Here is a 21,861-nt window from a genome sequence, read left to right as displayed (position 1 = left end):
TGAAAGCTGCATATTAAAATAATTTATAAAAAAAAGATCCCCATATTTTCCGTTCAGTCGACTTGGGCGCTGAACAAAAGTCTTTTTTCTGCCCGTGTGTGTGTGTGTGCTGTTCATCTCCCATACTACTGGGCCCGTCAGCCTCATAATTGTTGTGCACAGTTACGACTGTATGATCAAGAGCCTCTCGTGGTTGTGGTGATTCAAAACCCTTGGGAAAAAAAAACCTGTTTTATACCGCAGCTGAGTGCTGACTCCTCAGCCGGTTCGTCTCCAAGTTCGAGCACCGGAGAAGGGGAGATACACCTGGCAGAGACCTGCACTCTGCCAGGTGCACTCCTCCGGTTTCCACCGTCACACTGTCAGGTTGAAAAAGGAGGTACGCGAAGGAAAAGAGAAAGTCGACCACGGAATATGTAAATTCATAGAACAACCATATGCATGAAATTGAGGCAAACCTTGTATTTCTCAAACACACACACACACACACACACACACACACACACACACACACACACACACACACACACACACACACACACACACGCCGTTGACAACGAACATGAATTCGCATGCGAGACAATGGGAAGAGATTTTGGCAGTGTGCGATTTTGTGACCATTCCTGCCCTCACCATGATAGTGAGGGTTGCAGAGAAAGTCAGTAACTGCACAGACGTTTGATTTGTAACCCGGCTGGTATTCTGCAGGAGTGATTTCCTGTCAGACAGGCCATGTCCTGTGTGTTCCCTGTTCTACCTCACTGAGGGCATTTTATACAAATCACAAAGAGCAGTAACGTGTAATGCACCAAGGCTCTGTCAGAGGAAGTAATGGGTAATGCACCAAGGCTCTGTCAGAGGAAGTAATGGGTAATGCACCGAGGCTCTGTCAGAGGAAGTAACATGTAATGCACCGAGGCTCTGTCAGAGGAAGTAATGGGTAATGCACCGAGGCTCTGTCAGAGGAAGTAACATGTAATGCACCGAGGCTCTGTCAGTAACGTGTAATGCACCGCGGCTCTGTCAGAGGAAGTAACGTGTAATGCACTGAGGCTCTGTCAGAGGAAGTAACGTGTAATGCACTGAACCTCTGTCAGAGGAAGTAATGGGTAATGCACCGAGGCTCTATCAGAGGAAGTAACATGTAATGCACCGAGGCTCTGTCAGAGGAAGTAATGTGTAATGCACTGAGGCTCTGTCAGAAGGAAGTAATGGGTAATGCACCGAGGCTCTGTCAGAGGAAGTAATGGGTAATGCACCGAAGCTCTGTCAGAGGAAGTAATGTGTAATGCACTGAGGCTCTGTCAGAAGGAAGTAATGGGTAATACACCGAGGCTCTGTCAAAGGAAGTAATGGGTAATGCACCGAGGCTCTGTCAGAGGAAGTAATGGGTAATGCACCGAGGCTCTGTCAGAGGAAGTAACGTGTAATGCACCGAGGCTCTGTCAGAAGGAAGTAATGGGTAATGCACCGAGGCTCTGTCAGAGGAAGTAATGGGTAATGCACCGAGGCTCTGTCAGAGGAAGTAATGGGTAATGCACCGAGGCTCTGTCAGAGGAAGTAATGGGTAATGCACCGAGGCTCTGTCAGAGGAATTAATGGGTAATGCATTGAGGCTCTGTCAGAGGAAGTAACGTGTAATGCACCGAGGCTCTGTCAGAGGAAGTAACGTGTAATGCACCGAGGCTCTGTCAGAAGGAAGTAATGGGTAATGCACCGAGGCTCTGTCAGAGGAAGTAATGGGTAATGCACCGAGGCTCTGTCAGAGGAATTAATGGGTAATGCACCGAGGCTCTGTCAGAGGAAGTAATGGGTAATGCATTGAGGCTCTGTCAGAGGAAGTAACGTGTAATGCACCGAGGCTCTGTCAGAGGAAGTAATGGGTAATGCATTGAGGCTCTGTCAGAGGAAGTAATGGGTAATGCATTGAGGCTCTGTCAGAGGAAGTAATGTGTAATGCACTGAGGCTCTGTCAGAGGAAGTAACGTGTAATGCACCGAGGCTCTGTCAGAAGGAAGTAACGTGTAATGCACCGAGGCTCTGTCAGAGGAAGTAATGGGTAATGCACCGAGGCTCTGTCAGAGGAAGTAATGGGTAATGCATCGAGGCTCTGTCAGAGGAAGTAATGGGTAATGCACCGAGGCTCTGTCAGAGGAAGTAATGGGTAATTCACCGAGGCTCTGTCAGTAGCATCCAGTTTTCGCTTTCATGTCACTGTTCCGGCGTGAACATTTCGTAATTCTAGTTCTGAGGTTCTTTTGTTCGTCTTTCTGCAAAAGAAGAAACAAAATTACTCACAAAGAAGTTCATTTTGTTTTTCTGTCAACACTGATTTACTTCAATCTGAGAGCAATGGGTCTTTGCACATCATATGATACACCTGTTGTGAATACTGATGATCCACAGACTCTCACGTAGCCTTTTCAGCAAAACTACACTTCTTTAAACTTATTATATATTTAAATAGAAAGCTGTAATATTTTTTTTTAAATTTTCTCCCCTTTTTCTCCCCAGTCGTATCCGGCCAATTACCCCACTCTTCCGAGCCGTCCCGGTCGCTGCTCCACCCCTTCTGCTGATCCGGGGAGGGCTGCAGACTATCACATGCCTCCTCCCATACATGTGGAGTCGCCAGCCGCTTCTTTTCACCTGACAGTGAAGAGTTTCGCCAGGGGGACGTAGCGTGTGGGAGGATCACGCTATTGCCCCCAGTTCCCCCCACTCCCCGAACAGGTGCCCCAACTGACAAGAGGAGGCGCTAGTGCAGCGACCAGGACACATGCCCACATCCGGCTTCCCACCCGCAGACACGGCCAATTGTGTTTGTAGGGACACCCGACCAAGCTGGCGGTAACACGGGGATCTGAAGTGGCGATCACCATGTTGGTAGGCAACAGAAAAGACTGCTACTCTACCCGGATGCCCTCTAGTAGCGTATTTCAACAAAGCATACTGTTCTGCCCCGAACATGTTTGTGTGCTGAAGAGAAACTAAGTTGACTGTTCAAGTATGTTTTGTACTGTTATATGCACAAATTATTGGGGAACTTTTACTTTGAAAGTATAGCTTTTATTTGTGAAACCCCACAATAGAGGAAAAACAGGAAGTAGGAAGTAGCTGTTACCTGTGAACTGTGAAAGGGCATGGTTGAATCTTCATGGTTTGTCAAGTGTAATCAACAGGAATCTGCTGTGAATATCCCCCAGAAAGCGACGGCTTTAAGTTTAAAATGTTCCTTACATGTTAGAGAATTGATATTAATGATTATTGTGCGTATTGTTTAAGTTTGTACAAAAATAATAGTTTAATATGTTGTAACCTATATAATATCATACTTACCTGCTACTTACCAAGTCGTCTATTAGCGTCAACCTTCATACTTAAGCTGCTGTATACTTACCCGAAAGTGCTGTTTGATGCTGGATCTGTTTCCGTTCTGTATGGAAAAAAAACAGATGTCTAGAAATGTCTAGCCTAGTCTTCTTAAAGGAAAACTGTCTACAATGTTAGTGCTAGGCTGTTCATATTTAGCCTACCTGTTGTTTACATAGCAGTCCTCTAAGTCTATTTTTGTATCTTTATTTTTCTAGTTTTGCTCTAATTCAATATGCCATCTGGACTTACCTGATGTACGAAGTCTACAAAGGAGCAAGGACGCTCACTCTCCTGGCTCTTGGAAAGCAGTTTGGCTGGCTGTTGGTTAATGTTAACACTTTGGAAGTTTAACACATAAAGAAAACAGTACACATACATACATACATTAGCCAAACCGCTTATCCTTACTCAGGGTCATGGGGATGCTGGAGCCTATCCAGCAGTCATTGGGTGGCAGGCGAGGAGACACCCTGGACAGGCCGCCAGGCCATCACAGGGCCCACACACACACACACACACACTCATACCTAGGGACAATTTAGTACGGCCGATCCACCTGACCTACATGTCTTTGGACATTGGGAGGAAACCGGAGCACCCGGAGGAAACCCACACAGACACGGGGAGAACATGCAAACTCCACACGGGATGAACCGGGACAACCCCCAAGGTCGGACTACCCTGGGGCTCGAACCCAGAACCTTCTTGCCCTGAGGCGACCGCGCTAACCAAACAAATACAGACATCAGAAATGGACACATTACTTGTGTGAACACTGACTGGGTATGATGAAGTAGAGGGCAAATGCATGTGCATAACTTGATGAAGTGCAGGAGAAAAAGACAACAGACTGCAAATATTAGATCAAGCAACACCAGTAATAAAAATAAGATGAAGAAGAAGAACCAGCAGCAATTCAAAAACTGTTACTGAGTAAAAGTGAAGTTCCTTGTATGATAAAGTGAAATGAGCCTACCCACAAAGCAATAAGAGGGAAAAAAGTAAAAGATAATGCCATAATGGTAGTCCAGTTGTCTACTGTGTACTGCCATCTTCCTTCCAGTTTGGAAGTTCCCCAAAAAACCCTGCCCTGAATGCACTGCAAATTCTTCTGTGCTTGCCAAGATTTAAAATCTCAGATCAGGAAATATGAGATTAATTATCTTGTTTTCAAAGTTATTTACTCGTTTCTATCTTTGAATTCATGGTATATTCTTAAACTGATCATGAATACATATGTCTTTTAGGCCTCAATTAGTCAGGGAACCTTACAATTGAGTAATCTATTGATAAAACAAGCTGCATTAGCTGGAGTAGCAATTCTCTTCCACACAAAAAACAACTTGTTTCAAGATTCAGTGACACAAACTCAAGTTCAGCTGCTTGATTTAAGAATAACACAAGGCTTTTTTTCCCATGAAAATCCTTCCTAACAGACTAACACGTTTTGCATCAAGCGCAATAAAGAGGGAAGAGGAAGAATCTGGCCATAGGGGGGTAGTAACTCAGCTAGAGATTCAGTTTTAGAGAAAACTCCACTTCGTGCGTAACCATTTGTTTTTCTGTGTCACAGCCTTGAAATTCCATTCATGAATCTTAAACAGCGTCATGCTGGCCCACCTATATATATGAATGAACCAAGGTTTATCTAGCCCACAAATCTCAGGCTGGTATCCAGGTCACCTAGATACACACATCAACACACACACACAAGCATCCCTGCATGTGTCATCACCGCTACTTCAACATCCAGGCAGACTCCCCCAAAACCAAGCAGGCATAGTCTCTCCACCTACTACCTACATTTTGCTACGCTGAAAGCAGACTTTATTAACGGCGTGTATGTATGTGCGGGTGTAAGTGTGAGGGCAACGGAGAGATCGACTCACTGGTGCAGGCGTCCTCCGGCTTGTCCATGTCGCCACGGTAATAGCCATTACGACAGCCACAGAGGGTGGCAGCCTCGATGGTGGACCGGCTATTGATCGGACACTGCTGGCATAAACCAGCTCCTTGGAACGACTTGAAGGTGCCCTGAGGACACGCTGCAAAGAGAGGGATGAGAGGGCATCAGTTGGTGTGCTGGACTCGGTGTCCTGAGCGAAGGAGAATGAATCACGGAAGAAGCCGGCTTGCTGACGGGCCGACTGCTGACAGGTGAAGTCGGTGGAGCAGGCTGTCTGAGCAGCCAGAGGGGATTTTCTGCAGGAGAGAAAAAACAAAAAAAACAAAATGCATTTTCTTCTTCAGAGCCGGAAAGATTAGGGCGAGATAAATCACATTTGGGTGCAAATACTCAAACAAACGTTTTTTGTTTTTTTTTGTTGTCCAGAAAGTCTCATTCATTGCCCCTGCGGAGCAGCGGCAAGAGATTAAGTACTGATTGCATCACAAGATAAAGTCTCACTTTCAGCTTTTGGGACGGAGATCTCTATTCTTGTCAGTACCGACTGGACTATTGAGGGTCAGAGGAATAAAATATTTAAATTCATGCATGCGCTGACTGATTTTAATATATTTTTTTTTACCAAAGGGTGGGTCCTGCCGTGCACACATGCTTCCTCTGCAGTGTTCTGCTTCATATTCACACAGTGACAACCACTCATACCTGACAACTGCCCCGTCTACAGCAAAAAAAAACCCTCATAACACAGCATTTAAAGCGGCTCTGAGCTGCAAAACCTTGCTTTTCTTGAATCAAGGGGGGGGGGGGAATCTTCCAATGAGGCGCTTAATCTGCCAACCTGCTGCTAGCACACGTTCCCTCCCGATGCATGATTTACCTGTCCTCGATGAAGTACTGCCACCCTGGCAGCTGGGCCTTTAATTATTGCGCTGAAGTCGCTTTTTCACCATCAAATTTGCTGAACTATTCAGAGGTGAATGGCAGCATGGCTTCTTAACATGCAGTTTGAGGCTGTATGAGGTTTGCGGCAGGTTATGCTTGTAAAGGCTGGGGGGGAAATGACCTGAAAGGTATACAAATATTATTTGTAGCATGCCAGTCAAGCGCTTCGAGAATGAATGTGAACACAAGTAAATGTTGTATGGCTAAATGAACTCTGAATTGAGGTGAATTTTCATGTCACCTGTTAGATGCTCTGAATAAGGCTGCAGGCTTAATGCCCGAATGTAAATGGTGTTGTATGGGGAGGGAATTGGACTGCATAAGTAGGCTTTTAAGAAGGGCAAGGGGCATAACAACAGTCACTGAAAACAACAACCTAGGGCTAAGGTCAATATCAGGGGCCACGCCGATGGCGGATAATACAGATTTCCATTCACCTTCGTACGATGGTGGCTTTAAAAGGTGGCTAGACTCAGGCCTGCTACCAGTAATGGGAAGGACCTGTTTAGATACTTTCAAATAAGCTATTCTGTAATGACCCACAGCGAGTGGGAAGCAATTAAGGGACCTCCAACAGGCATGGAACAGTACTTTATTAACATGATGGAAAATAATTTGAGGCAAAGAAAGCATATATCCAATATGTATAAAACATTAAGATTAGATGATTCATAAGATACCGCTTATATTAAAGAAAAATGGCAGCTGGAAGCTAATGAGATAGAGGATGAAGAATAAGAGCACAAATAGTCCCATGTGGAGGGAGTTGGACTGAAAAGTTAAGGCAAGGCATTGTAGAGAATTCAGGGGGCAACCACAGGAACTGCCGTGGCCGGGACGCGAACCCATGTCTCCGACTCCGCAAGCAACAGCGTTAACCAGTCGACTAAAGGGCCCAGTCGACCAGAGGGTCCGACCCTTTAGTCGACTGGTTCGAGTTCGCGTCCCAGCTGTGACGGTCCAGCCGGGCTACCCCCCGAATTCGCTACATTGGTGTCAGAAGTGGGATACGCGCGGACGCGCTTTCCCGAAGGAGGGGGGTAGTGTAACGTGCATGGATAAGTTGACACGTTGGCCCTTGGCTAATGGGTCGGACCCTTTAGTTGACTGGTTAACGTACAGTGGCTTGCAAAAGTATTCATACCCCTTGAACTTTTCCGCATTTTGTCATGTTACAACCACAAACATAAATATATTTTATTGGAATTTTATGTGAAAGACCAACACAAAGTGGCACACAATTGTGAAGTACAAAGAAAATTACACATGATTTAAAAAAAATTTTACAAATAAAAAACTGAAAAGTGCAGTGTGCAAAAGTATTCAGCCCCCTTTTCTCTGAGTGCAACCAATTGCCTTCAGAAGTTGCCTGATGATTGCTGAATGATGGAATGTTGACCTAATGATTAAATAGAGTCAACCTGTGTGTAATCTAATCTCAGTACAAATACAGCTGTTCTGTGACGGCCTCAGAGGTTTGTTAAGAGAATATTGGGGAGCAAACAGCATCATGAAGTCCAAGGAACACACCAGACAGGTCAGGGATAAAGTTGTGGAGAAGTTTAAAGCAGGGTTAGGCTATAAAAAGATTTCCCAAGCTTTGAACATCTCACGGAGCACTGTTCAATCCATCATCCGGAAATGGAAAGAGTATGGCACAACTGCAAACCTACCAAGACACGGCTGTCCACCTAAACTTACAGGCCGAACAATGAGAGCACTGATCAGAGATGCAGCCAAGAGGCCTGTGGTGACTCTGGACAAACTGCAGAGATCCACAGCTCAGGTGGGGGAATCTGTCCACAGGACAACTATTGGTCATGCACTGCACAAATCTGGCCTTTATGGAAGAGTGGCAAGAAGAAAGCCATTGTTAAAAGAAAACCATAAGAAGTCCCGTTTGCAGTTTGCCAGAAGCCATGTGGGGGACACAGCAAACATGTGGAAGAAGGTGCTCTGGTCAGATGAGACCAAAATTGAACTTTTTGGCCTAAATGCAAAACGCTATGTGTGGCATAAAACTAACACTGCACATCACTCTGAACACACCATCCCCACTGTCAAACATGGTGGTGGCAGCATCATGCTCTGGGGGTGCTTCTCTTCAGCAGGGACAGGGAAGATGGTCAGAGTTGATGGGAAGATGGATGGAGCCAAATACAGGGCAATCTTGGAAGAAAACCTGTTGGAGTCTGCAAAAGACTTGAGACTGGGGCGGAGGTTCACCTTCCAGCAGGACAACGACCCTAAACATAAAGCCAGGGCTACAATGGCCTGATTTAAAACAAAACATATTCATGTGTTAGAATTGTCCAGTCAAAGTCCAGACCTAAATCCAATTGAGAATCTGTGGCAAGATCTGAAAACGGCCATTCACAAACGCTCTCCATCTAATCTGACTGAGCTTGAGCTGTTTTGCAAAGAAGAATGGGCAAAAATTTCAGTCTCTAGATGTGCAAAGCTGGTAGAGACATATCCTAAAGGCTTGCAGCTGTAATTGCAGCAAAAGGCGGTTCCACAAAGTGTTAACTCAGGGGGGCTGAATACTTTTGCACACCGCACTTTTCAGTTTTTTATTTGTAAAAAAAATTTAAAATCATGTATAATTTTCTTTGTACTTCACAATTGTGTGCCACTTTGTGTTGGTCTTTCACATAAAATTCCAATAAAATATATTTATGTTTGTGGTCGAAACGTGACAAAATGTGGAAAAGTTCAAGGGGTATGAATACTTTTGCAAGCCACTGTAGTCACCTGTGGTGCAGGAGACACGGGTTCGCGTCGCGGATGCAGCAGTTCCCTCCATCGGATGCGCTTTCCGAAGGAGGAGAGTAGTGTAACATGCATGGATAAGTTGACCCGTTAACGGGTCGGACCCTTTAGTCGACTGGTTAACGTTGTCGCTTGCGGAGCGTGAGACACGGGTTCGTGTCCCGGCCGTGGCGGTTCCCGGACTGCCCCCCGAATTTGCTACATTGGTTTCAGAGGTGGGATGGTGAGACCAGATATGTGCTTCTTGCATGGCTGAAGTTCTTGTCAGACACCTCTCCAGAACAGGTGTTTGTCCACCGTCAGTCTTAGCAGTCTTGTCAGTTTTACATGATCGGTTCTGATCAAAAACACGATAAATATAGGTACTGCTTTTAACAAAACATTTTCTCGACTATGAAGGAATAAAAAGCGATGCTGAGCCGGCCGCGCTGCCGTAGAGCAGGTAAGCAGCGCCGTCATTAAAGCATGGTAAGCTAAAAGAGCAACATGATTAGCTCCTCACAGCACCTCTGCAGGACCGCCGCATAAGCTTTTAGCTAGCGTGTGGCCTGCGAGACGCTATTAGCATTACTTATGCTGGCAATGCAGTACAAGGTGTCGGCATCTTTGATGCCCTCATATTATGTCAGCAAATCTGACACACCAGTGTGTGTGTGTGTGATCATGATTGTAATGTGCGTTTCAGAGAGGCAGAAACAGACAGCATGGGGTCCCCCCCCATCAAAGCGTCCACTTCCTGCAGTTTTGTGTTTTGCTGAATTTATCACCAAGATGATTAGTTTTACCACCCAAGGGAAGTAGCAATATGATTTCAGCTCAAAAAATATAATTAAAGGTTTACTTCCTTCATACATAATGCCTCCTTCGCTTGCTCTAATGGCCGCTCTCTGCAGTTCCATTCTGTTCTGTTTAATTCTGTTGACATGTTGAACTGCCTAAAGGTTCGAGACAGTCATACCAACATATTCCTGCTACACCAATACAATAGTATGTTGGTCTCGATCGATTTATTTTGATCTGGTATTTTTTTTTTTTTATGTTCCCCCTTTTTCTCCCCAATTGTACTTGGCCAACTACCCCACTCTTCCGAGCCGTCCCGGTCGCTGCTCCACCCCCTCTGCCGATCCGGGGAGGGCTGCAGACTATCACACGCCTCCTCCCATACATGTGGAGTCGCCAGCCGCTTCCTTTCACCTGACAGTGAGGAGTTTCGCCAGGGGGACGTAGCGCGTGGGAGGATCACGCTATTCCCCCCACAGTTCCCCCCTCGAACAGGTGCCCCGATGGACCAGAGGAGGCGCTAGTGCAGCGACCAGGACCTACATCCGGCATCCCACCTGCAGACACGGCCAATTGTGTCTGTAGGGACGCCCGACCAAGCCGGAGGTAAGACGGGGATTCGAACCGGTGATCCCCGTGTCGGTAGGCAGCGGAATAGACCGCCATGCCACCCGGTGCGACGCCTATTCTGTTCTGTTTTAAATGTGGAATAACGTATTGCACTGCAAGTGGACGACAGGCATGATATCGGCGAACGCTGTCCACAAAGTTGCCCTTTTGACCCCGGGCGTTGCTGTATGTCAGAACCATGGCTCAGGCGGTCTGGTGTGGACCTGACCGGGCTTGCCAGACGTCTGAGACGCCTCACCAGCAGACGCGTCAAATGAAAGGTTGCACTCCCCCCTCGTTTTTTCCACAAATTCAAAATTCTATTCATCTCCTACAGTAGTTCGCCCCCCCTCCCCCCACTTGTCAGCTTCCTTTTCTATCTCTTCATGTCTTGCTGTTTCTATCTTTCTCCACCCTCCCTCCCTCTCTTTCTCCTGGGCTAGAAAATTTCAGACATTTACCTCTCTTTGATGTCACATCTTTTCAGGCCTGTTGACTCTGTGTGTGGGTGTGTGTGTGTGTGTGTGTGTGTGTGTGTGTATGTGTGTGTGTGTGTGTGTACCTTTGTGAGTCTATGTGTTTTGAACAGGCCAATAGATATCTATCTGACTTGCCAAGGTCATTTATTCAAAAACCTCTGCCTGTACACATGGGGTTTGTCACTATGGCAACAAGTCTTGCTCTCACTCTACAGCTCTCTCGCTCTCTTTCGTTCTCTCTCTCCAAACCTCCTCACCTATCCAGCTGTCAAAGGACTCCAAACCTCTTCACATGTCATGTGAGTGTGTGTGTATGTGCATGTGTGTGTGTGTGTGTGTGGTATTAGTGGCATAGGGTGATGCCTTTGAAGCAGAGGTCCAGTTGATATCTGTTCGGTTTAGCACACACACGCACGCACGCACGCGCGCGCACACACACACACACACACACACACACACACGCATGCAAACACACGCCCGCGACATCCACGTGACATCACTCTGATGTTCAGCCAGTTCTGCCTCATGGTTTGAACAATGTGAGCAGCTTGTCTGGAATAAAATAAACACCATATCAATAGCCTAACAAACCACACACACACACACACACACACACACACACACACACACACACACACACACACACACACACACACACACACACACACACACACAGCCATCTGTTATAATAGTGAGTCCAGCTTCCTGCCAAGTTGGTATCAGCTGATTGGCAGAAGACAACAATGAGGAGAACTACGATGAGGAAACGCCAACTTGGAGGAGTCAGCTGGGACATGCCCATTTTCACGATATCAGCCATCTCCAATACACTCATAAGTGTACACTTTGTTTCCGGCCTGTTCAAGTCTGCTCATTTCATCTTCTGCAATCCGCTGAAGTCCCAGTGAGCAGCACCTCTCCCTCCCTCCCTGATCCCCTCAACCAGCACCTCTCCCTCCCTCCCCAATCACCTCAACCAGCACTTCTCTCTCCCTCCCTGATCCCCTCAACCAGCACCTCTCTCTCCCTCCCTGATCCCCTCAACCAGCACCTCTCCCTCCCTCCCTGATCCCCTCAACCAGCACCTCTCTCTCCCTCCCTGATCCCCTCAACCAGCACCTCTCCCTCCCTCCCTGATCCCCTCAACCAGCACCTCTCTCTCCCTCCCTGATCCCCTCAACCAGCACCTCTCCCTCCCTCCCTGATCCCCTCAACCAGCACCTCTCCCTCCCTCACTGATCCCCTCAACCAGCACCTCTCCCTCCATCACTGATCCCCTCAACCAGCACCTCTCCCTCCCTCCCCAATCACCTCAACCAGCACCTCTCCCTCCCTCCCCAATCACCTCAACCAGCACCTCTCCCTCCCTTCCTCCCTGATCCCCTCAACCAGCACCTCAACCTCCCTCCCTGATCCCCTCAACCAGCACCTCTCCCTTTCTCCCTCTGATCACCTCTTCCTCCCTCCCTCTGATCACCTCAACCAGCACCTCTCCCTCCCTCCCTCTGATCACCTCAACGAGCACCTCTCCCTCCCTCCCCGATCACCTCAACCAGCAACTCTCTCTCCCTTCCTCCCTGATCCCCTCAACCTGCACCTTTCCCTTCCTCCCTCTGATCACCTCAACCAGCACCTCTTCCTCCCTCCCTCTGATCACCTCAACCAGCACCTCTCCCTCCATCCCTGATCAACTCAACCAGCACCTCTCCCTCCCTCCCTGATCACCTCAACAAGCACCCCCCCCCCGATCACATCAGTAGACCTCCCGTGCTTACTAATGACGCAGACCCATCCTCTGTGGAGGCTCCGACCCACCTGCCACAGGTGTTTGTATGAATGAGAAATGGAGTGTGTGTGTGTGTGTGTGAGAGAGAGAGAGAGAGAGAGAGAGAGAGAGAGAGAGAGAGAGAGAGAGAGAGAGAGAGAGAGAGAGAGAGAGAGAGAGAGAGATAGAATTTGTGTGTTCGTATGTGTTAGTGTGGTTTAATGTGTGTTAAAACCCAGCCATCACACACTTTTCATGTCCCCATGTCAGGACTACTGACCTGTTTAAACATGTAAAACAGGTTGGAGACAAGTAATAGACATGCTGCTGTCCCTGGAGCCCGTTTCCTTACATGTGTACACCTTCCAGCATTTAAATTCTCCTGTTTTTACCTTTGAATTTCATGGACATTTGCATGTACGTGATCTGGAATTAACTGAGTTTTCCTAATTGCTGGGCAATCATCTTGTCTACAGACATTTGTCTGATTGAAAAGAGTTGGATTTATTTGGTTTTTATCCAACTTCTGCACAGAAATTATATGACTACATCAACATAAAACGTTAGTGAAAGGTTTTACTACTACACAGGCGCTTCACATCCACCATCCAAAAAAACAAAGCTACGTGTTTTTGTGGAACACAGACAGTAATATCAGCTAATATTTCTGAGTAACATTTCAGTTTGCCTGTGTCACACTTTTCTCTCCATCCCTTCATCTTTCTTGGGCTGTTTTTGACTTTTGGTCCTTGGTCTGTGCGCTCATTTCAAATCTGTGCATATATTCCCCCATCTCTCTCTCTCTTTCCCTCTTTCTCCCTTTGCTTCTCTTTCTTCTGTCTCTTTCCCCCTTCCTTCCTTCCTCCCTCTCTCTCTCTCTGGCAGCTCGGGACTAATTTGCAGTACAGTAATCTGGGGTAGGACCCTCTAAGTTAATTAACGTAGGATGAATCAAACTCACTTATCATTTAACCACATGCACATATATCATACACACATGCAAATGCATGCACACATTTGCACACGTGTGCACACACACACACACACACACTGAATGAGGCTCTCCGGGGAGACCACGAAATGATTGGGTACCGAGAGGAAGCGATGGAGGGCGGGTAAAAAAGAAGGGGCGATAGATGAAATCCTGAACGTGGTGGAACCATTTGTATGCTGTGTTCACGCCACTACTTTTGCGAGTACTTCACACGCTTCACGCATACAGTGTGTGCGGCCGACCTCAACCCTCGGAATTTTTTTTCTTTCAAGAAATGAATGTATACCTGTCGCTTTTACCTCTAAAGCCTCCTACAGACTGTGCGATTTGGGCCGTCTCGGGCGAAAGATGGCTAAACGTGGCGATATCTTTGGTTGCGGCTCCAAAACGGTGGTCCTACATCGCACTGTGAGACAGGTTCAAAGACGGCCGTTACTACGGTCTTGCGACCGAAGATAACCTGGGACAAAAGTCTGACAGTGTCAGAAATTTAGGATGACCGTCTCACGATGTGCCTGCTGCTATGACCTACGTCTACTAACCAACCAATAGAAATGCAGCACGAAATGACGCACTGATCAACGCGACGCAGGATCTTTGCTGGCGCGAAACACAAACAGACTGTTTACGTCTGTGACCCAAATGCGATGGATTCAATAGAACGAGCTAAAATGACAAACAAAGCCAACAATAAAACGATCAAAACGAGCTGCGGCGACTGTTGAAAGGACTCGATTCCTGCTTGGCGACATGTTGCCCTACCAGCGGCGTATATTGATTGGTAGAGGCTAGTTCCCATCGATGCAGAGAACGGAAATGGAGTAGAGAACGGTCAACTGAGCATGCGCGAAATGCCTCTACATGCCTCCACACGCCCCGCGTAGCATCCAGGCGCTAGGATTCTAGGAAGACCCACCCCTACTCTGCGTCTGATTCGCTAACTTTAACCCTAACCCCACCTTAACCCTAACCTTAACCTACCCGAACAACGGAGACAACGAGTACTTGCGCATGCTCAGTTGACCGTTCTCTGCATCGATGGGAACTAGCCTCTACCTATATTGATTACGCGCGCTGACACGGCACGCACACTGATGACGTTTTTATAGACTTGCGCCGTAGCCTGCATTTCAGTAGACGTTATCGTACAGTCTGCATACATCAAACTTGATGTCGTACCCAAAATTATTAGATCCATATCGCACAAAGTGGCTTGCAATAAGGTTACAGAATTGCTAACGTCGCACAGTCTGTAGGAGGCTTAAAAGATCCTGTTTTCTCTACAAGGCCAATTTAGAAAGGCACATCCAACATTCATGTAGATGCCAACCTCGGCAGACGTTCTCGTTGTCGGGTTCATAACCCGCCTTGCAGCTGCAGCTGCCGATGGGCACCATCCACTCTCCATCACCGTTGCAGTAGAGCTTTATGGGCACATCCACTTCCTCTGCGTTGGCGATGCAACTTCCTCTGGCGATTACTAGTGAGGTGGATTCTGCTCCGGTCAGCGTCTGCACAGAGTCAGCATGAACATGCCTATTTACATGTACAAGAGGAAGGACTAAATTTCTGTACAGTGTCGCATACTCTTTGTGGCCATTCTGCATTGCTGAGTTAGAGCCGTGGACACGAAGAGGTCTCCCCAGAAGCTGGAACCATGACAGCAAAGACCTGGATTAAATAATGAATGAAAAAACCCTGGGCACTAAATAGGAGAATAAGTTTATGGACACGATGGAGAGAGCCTGATCTCTTTTTTTCCTGGGTCAGAACTCTTGATTAAGAGAAAGGACTCCTGTGAGACATTTTAATTATCACAGTTTTCTCATCAAACAGTCATTCTGATTGCCTCAAAATCACTCTCTGTTGTTAGTTCTGTCTCTTGATGACATTGCAGAAACGAGACTCGGGCTCTGATTTTTAAGCTTCATCAGGATACACTGATCAGCCAAAACATTAAAACCACCTGAGGCCACTGCCCTCAGGGAATACCGTTGCCATGAAGGGGTGTACCTGGTCTCCAACGATGTTTCGGAAGGTGGTACCTGTCAAAGTAACATCCACATGAATGCCAGGACCCAAGGTTTCCCAGCAGAACATTGCCCAGAGCATCACACCGCCTCCACCAGCTTGCCTTCTTCCCATAGTGCATCCTGGTACCATCTTTTCCTCGGGTAAACGACATGCACACGCACCTGGCCGTCCACATGATGTAAAAGAAGACGTGATCCATCAGACCAGACTACCTTCTTCCAATGCTCCATGGTCCAGTTCTGATGCTCACGTGCCCATTGTAAGTGCTTTCGGTGGTGGACAGGGGTCACCATGGGAACTTTGACCGGTCTACGGCTATGCAGCAAGCTGCGATGCACTGTGTCCTGACACCTGTCTATCACAGCCAGCATTAACTTTCTAAGCAATTCAAGCTACAGTAGCTCTTTTGTGGGATCAGACCAGACGGGCTACCCTTCACTCCTCATGCGCATCAATGAGTGGGGTGCCCATGACCCTGTCGCCAGTTCACCGGTTGTCCTTCCTTGGACCACTTTTGGTAGGTACTGACCACTGCATACTGGGAACACCCCACAACACCTGCCGATTTGGAGATGCTCTGACCCAGTCGTCTATCCATCACAATTTGGCCCTTGTCAAATTTGCTCAGATCCTTACGCTTGCCCATTTTTCCTGCTTCCTACACATCAACTTCAGTAACTGACTGTCCACTTGCTGCTTGATATATCCCACCCCTTGACAGCAGTCACTGTAACAAGATCAATGTAATTCATTTACGTGTCAGTGGTTTTAATGTTTTGGCTGATCAGTGCATTGCTTAACATATATGGCTGATTATTATCTCTGAAAATAGAGGTAGATGGTCAGTCTTTCAGATATATTATTACATACAAAGACTTAATGTTATAAACCTTCTGAAATTTGAACAAAATATGAAAAGTAAAGATGTATTTCGACGGATTCTGAGATATATCTCAGATCTGTATGAACAGCTCTTACAAAAGTGTACTTAACTCTACAGTGAGGCTAGTGAGGATGATACATATTCGGTAAATGGATATGCTTTTAACTGCATGGAGGATGTGTTTAAATTCAGGTCAATGCACACATTTAACTCATGTGGCAGTAAATTGCAACTAGACTTATAACACTGCTATTAACTGTACACTGTTGTTATTACCGTACTATTATAACTGTGTATGGCCACTAGAAATGGGGCTTGACCTTAGTTTTTTAAACCCCTCTGTGTGCTTGAGACTGTAAATGACCCATGGTTACGTGGTATAAAAGGAAACATCACGAGGGCACCAGCTTTTTTACATTGTCATTGATCAGGTCATTGATCAGTGATCAGCTTGTGCGGTGCATTGTGGCGGCCATGTAGTCGATTAACCTAACTGAAAAAAGTCCGTGCTGGTGTAAAACTACGATCCATCACTTTCTACTTAATAAGTGGCACCGGTATTGATCGCTACTAAAACTGCTGCTCTTCGTATGACACGGGGAGCCATTTCCCAAGATTCATTAGCTGAATTTCTACGTTTCCTTGCTGAGGTGAGAGCCTAACAAGATGTCGTGAATGTAACGACTGTACCTCTGGGAAAAAAGCGAAGTTCTGCACCACACTGGGGCATTTCTTGTAGAACACTCGGACAGCCAGGAGGGACATGCAGGCCCCCAGGTCCTGGAAAGCCAGGTGGAAACCTCTTCCTCGAGACAGAGGCCCAAAACTGCGAACCTCCGTGTTCACCTTCATCAGCCTGCCGCCAAAATCCACCTGGGAGAAACTCTCATCCGCTGCGATTGTGTCCACCTGGGATAACAATAACAATAATAATAATAATAACAATAATAATAATAATGATACAGTTTGACTTATGTAGCACTTTTCAAAACACAGTTCATAAGGCTGCCTTAAATTTCAAAGAAAAACAGTCAAAACAAACAACATACTAGAAGAATAACAATAAAGATGGAAAAGCATTTGAAGCACACGCCGCGTGCATTTTAAGTACACCAGTTGTTTTAACCGGCAAAATGCACACCGAAGGTGTTAACTGACGCCTCAAACTGCCACGACACTCCTACGCCGGACTTGACTCAGTTTTAGAGCATTTACAGAGGACCCAGTGACCAAAAGACGGTCAGATGTTTTTTGTGGGCTTCTTCCTGCCACAATTGGACCTGTCTGGAGGTCTGCAGCGTGCCTCGGAAGGGTCAAACCAGAAGCATCGTCCCCGCGCTTCAGCATATCAGCTCCCTCACGCCTCTGGGCGCACGCGCTTCCGATGGCCTCGCGGTCTCACCGTCCCACTTCTGACACCAACGCAGCGAATTCGGGGGGGCAGCCCGGGAACCGCCGCAGCCAGGACGCGAACCCGGATCTCCCGCACCACGGGTGAAAACGTTAACCAGTCGACTAAAGGGTCCGACTCGTTAACGAGTCTATTGATCCGTGCACATTACAATATGCAAATTGCTGTGCCCATTAGCTAGCGTCACAATGGCCTCGCGTAGTGCTCACAGAGGACTGGGGAATAGTTACAAGCATTGTAAGATGGCGATGTGATTTCCTTACCTGGACTACTGAGCACGCATCAATGCAATACAAGCAGCCCCTTCACATTATGGGGCATCCTTTGATTCACTGCTCTTACCGAACTTAACACTTTAATTCTGGCTGTTGTTGTTGAAATCACCATCGTTACTGTGGTCGTTTTTTATAATATCAAATAACAATGGACATCTTGAATGTGTTTATAATGGTTGGTAAGCACACGGCGCCCAACCCAACACCTCCTGTGTCTGGCCATCCCATCGCGAAGGGCATGTCAAGCACAGCAGTCCGGCCCCTAATCCATCTGCCACCGCCATATCCATCTGTCCCTAAAATGATGTACCCATCTGCCTGTCTGTCCACCCTCCTTCACCGTCAGAGTACAAGAGAGGCTAACTCACCGTCTCACCACCCAAGTGTTCTAGCAACACCGTTTTTTATCTGTCCGCCTATTAAACGAGTCTGTCTGTCCCCTCTTTCGCCATCTCCGTATTTGTCGGTCCATACACCTGCTCCCCCCCCCCCATCTGTCTGGTCATGTCTATGTGTGTGTCTGACAGTCTTTTCTATTCATCCATCTGTCGATTACCTCATACTTGGAAAAGAAGTTTGTGTTAGGCCCTCGTCTCTTCCACCACCATTTTCAAGCCTGTTCAATCTACATGACTTGGATCTGTCCCTCCTCAGCCGTGTCTACCTGGCACAAGTCCCCGTGTCTTACCTTCAGAAAGGGGGCGTTGGTCCAGTACTCAACCCCTTTGATGCCCTCTGACACCGCCCTGTCCGTCTCCAGGTAATACAGGTTGAAGGTCTCCTTGCAGGAGCCCAACACGCTGGGGATGGAGGCGCAGTCGCGCACAGTGAAGCGGATCTCCACGTAGACTCGCTGTGCCGCCCGCCGGTCGATGTATGTGGTGAGGAGCCAGTTGTTCTGGCTGGGCTCAAACACATTGCAGACCTGATACGTCCGGATGGTGTTCAGGTTTTCGTCGTAGCCACTCACCTCCTCCCACTGGTGATAGTGGAGTAAGGACAGAGGCCAAGGAGAGGGAGAGACAGAGAGAGAGGGGGGGGTGTGAAGGGGGGAGAGAGAGGGGGGGAGGGAGAGAGAGAGAGAGAGAGTGAGAGTGTGTGTGTGTGTGTGAAGGGGGGGGAGAGAGAGAGAGTGTGTGTGTGTGTGTGTGTGAAGGGGAGAGAGAGAGAGAGAGAGAGAGAGAGAGAGAGAGTGTGAAGGGGGGGAGAGAGAGAGAGAGTGTGTGTGGGTGTGTGGGTGTGTGAAGGGGGGGAGAGAGAGAGAGAGTGTGTGTGTGTGATGGGGGGGAGAGAGAGAGAGAGAGTGTGTGTGTGAAGGGGGGAGAGGGAGGGAGAGAGAGAGAGAGAGTGTGTGTGTGTGTGTGTGAAGGGGAGAGAGAGAGAGAGAGAGAGAGAGAGAGAGAGAGTGAAGGGGGAGAGAGAGAGAGAGAGAATGTGTGTGTGGGTTTGTGAAGGGGGGGAGAGAGAGAGAGAGAGAGAGAGTGAAGGGGGAGAGAGAGAGAGAGAATGTGTGTGTGTGTGTGGGTTTGTGAAGGGGGGGAGAGAGAGAGAGAGAGAGTGTGTGAAGGGGGGAGAGAGAGAGAGAGAGAGTGTGTGTGTGTGTGTGTGTGTGTGAGTGTGTGAAGGGGGAGGGAGAGAGAGAGAGAGAGAGAGAGAGAGAGAGAGAGTGTGAAGGGGGGGGAGAGGGGTGGGGGTAAGGAGAGGGACAGTGGCTTAGATGATTAATGGTTTGACCAACTCCTAACTCAAATTAAACTTCCTCTCTGCCTCTCTGTTGCTTCTTGTCTCTCAGCCTCCCTCTCTCCTTCCTTCCTCTTCTGCCCTCTGTCTAGTGTGCTGTGAAGGAGCAACCATTTATTACAATTACGGCCACTGGTCTAAAACGTGGGCACACATTGATGCATAACCTCAAGTACACAGACGCACTATAAACAGGTTCACACACACACACACACACACACACACACACACACACACACACACACACACACACACACACACACACACACACACACACACACAGACACACACACACACACCATCTAAAAAATGGCAGTGAAACAATTAGACCAGGAATTCTATTCTATTCTATTCTATTCTATTCTACTCTAGTCAGCCCTGTGCTCCTGTGCTCTGGGCTGCTCAACACCTTTCTATGTGACTCCTCCACTCTTTTTATTCTTTTCTGCATCAATGGTGGTTAATTGGTGTCACCTTGGCGGCATAATTAAGATTTTGACAGAGTCGTTAACAGAGCACTGTAAAGTGTACTCAAACTGCTCCTTCCCCAAGGGCGCACACACACACACACCTCTGTATATTGTTCTTACCCCGTTGGCAGGGAAGGATATCCAACCAAGCTCAGCTGTCGCTGTCCTTGTGTCCATCACTGTCTCTGTCAGAGAGAGAGAGAGGGGGTGGGGGAGGGGGGGCGGTGGGTGTAGAGAGGAGTCGGGTCAGAAGGGTAGGCACGAGTCTGGTTCCGAGTCAGCTATTAAGTCATCTTAATGACCGCAAAGTAGCATAAACCCCACACCACGGCATTCCTTTATTATTTCCATTATTCCGTCGTGCCGTCCCATTCGTCGGCGACCGAGATAAGTGACAGCCAATGAAAAGGACTTATAGTAGTCATTATAAGCAAAGCTAATCATGAGACCCCCCCCCCCCGATATAAGAACAATATTGCTAACTGTGCAAACCCAGCAAGCAGGCCTGACACACAGCTCACTATGCTGCTGCTGCAAGATGGGATGCTGAGAGGAGACTTTACAGCGCTGAGCGCCTCGTCTGAGGTCGCAACACGTGTGCCGACACCCACATTCTGCCAGCAGCTGACGGGTCAGCTGGCTAGGCGAGGGGTAGAAGAGAGGATGTATACAGCAAAGAACAGAGTGAGCTCCAAGGAACACAGTCATAATGGGATGATAATTAATAACAATGAGCTTTGTTTGTGTAGCACTTTTCAAAGCCGAGCTACGAAGCACTTCGCAAGAGTCAACAGGACGAACTAGAAATGCACAATGAGACGATGGTGGGGATGAGTACTAGAGGCACATAGGAAGGGACTTAAAAGAAGAAAAAGATTTTTTTTTAGCCCGAGATCCTCCAGTTTAGGGGCCCTGGTAGCAAAAGCCCGGTCACCTTTAGTGATGAGGCCGTTATAATACCGGTACTGGTTCCGTTTTTTTTTAACCTCACAATGTTGCCCGTATAGATCAATGTGTGATTGGAGAAAGAATGATGTTAGTGCACATCATGACATCCACACCCCCCCCCCCCCCCGGTAAATATAGGGTAAATTGTGTCTTCACCTTTATCCCTTGAAATAGTAAAAATACAAATAAATAAATAAATATGTGTGTGTGTGTGTGTTTGTGTGTGTGTGTATATATATATATACGTATATGTGTGTGTGTATATATATATGTATAAGTATATATATATGTGTGTGTGTATATATATGTGTGTATATATGTGTGTGTGTGTATATATATATATATATATATATATATATATATATATATACATATACACGGCTGGGCTAGGCTCTAGCATCCCCATGACCCTGAGCAGGATAAGCGGTTTGGATAATGGATGGATGGATGGATGGACGGACGGACGGACGGACGGACG

At 47.3% G+C, this 21,861-nt stretch overlaps 1 protein-coding gene across 1 annotated transcript in view; it reads right to left on the bottom strand.

The window, feature by feature from the left end:
• Nucleotides 1-20,612, bottom strand: part of LOC130109483 (ephrin type-B receptor 1-like) — a 64,899-nt gene extending 44,287 nt beyond the window's left edge. Inside the window, exons 1-5 of the mRNA XM_056276400.1 lie at nt 20,547-20,612; nt 18,914-19,207; nt 17,230-17,448; nt 14,953-15,133; nt 5,265-5,420 (exon numbers count right to left, since the gene is read on the bottom strand). Coding sequence (XP_056132375.1) covers nt 5,265-5,420; nt 14,953-15,133; nt 17,230-17,448; nt 18,914-19,207; nt 20,547-20,612 — 916 coding nt within the window. The remainder of the gene's footprint in view (nt 1-5,264; nt 5,421-14,952; nt 15,134-17,229; nt 17,449-18,913; nt 19,208-20,546) is intronic.
• Nucleotides 20,613-21,861: the final 1,249 nt, after the last annotated feature.

The sequence above is a fragment of the Lampris incognitus genome, chromosome 3 (genome assembly GCF_029633865.1).
Source record: "Lampris incognitus isolate fLamInc1 chromosome 3, fLamInc1.hap2, whole genome shotgun sequence".
NCBI lineage: Eukaryota > Metazoa > Chordata > Actinopteri > Lampriformes > Lampridae > Lampris > Lampris incognitus.
Note: the sequence above shows the minus strand (reverse complement) of the source record. Positions and strands in the feature narration are given on the sequence as shown.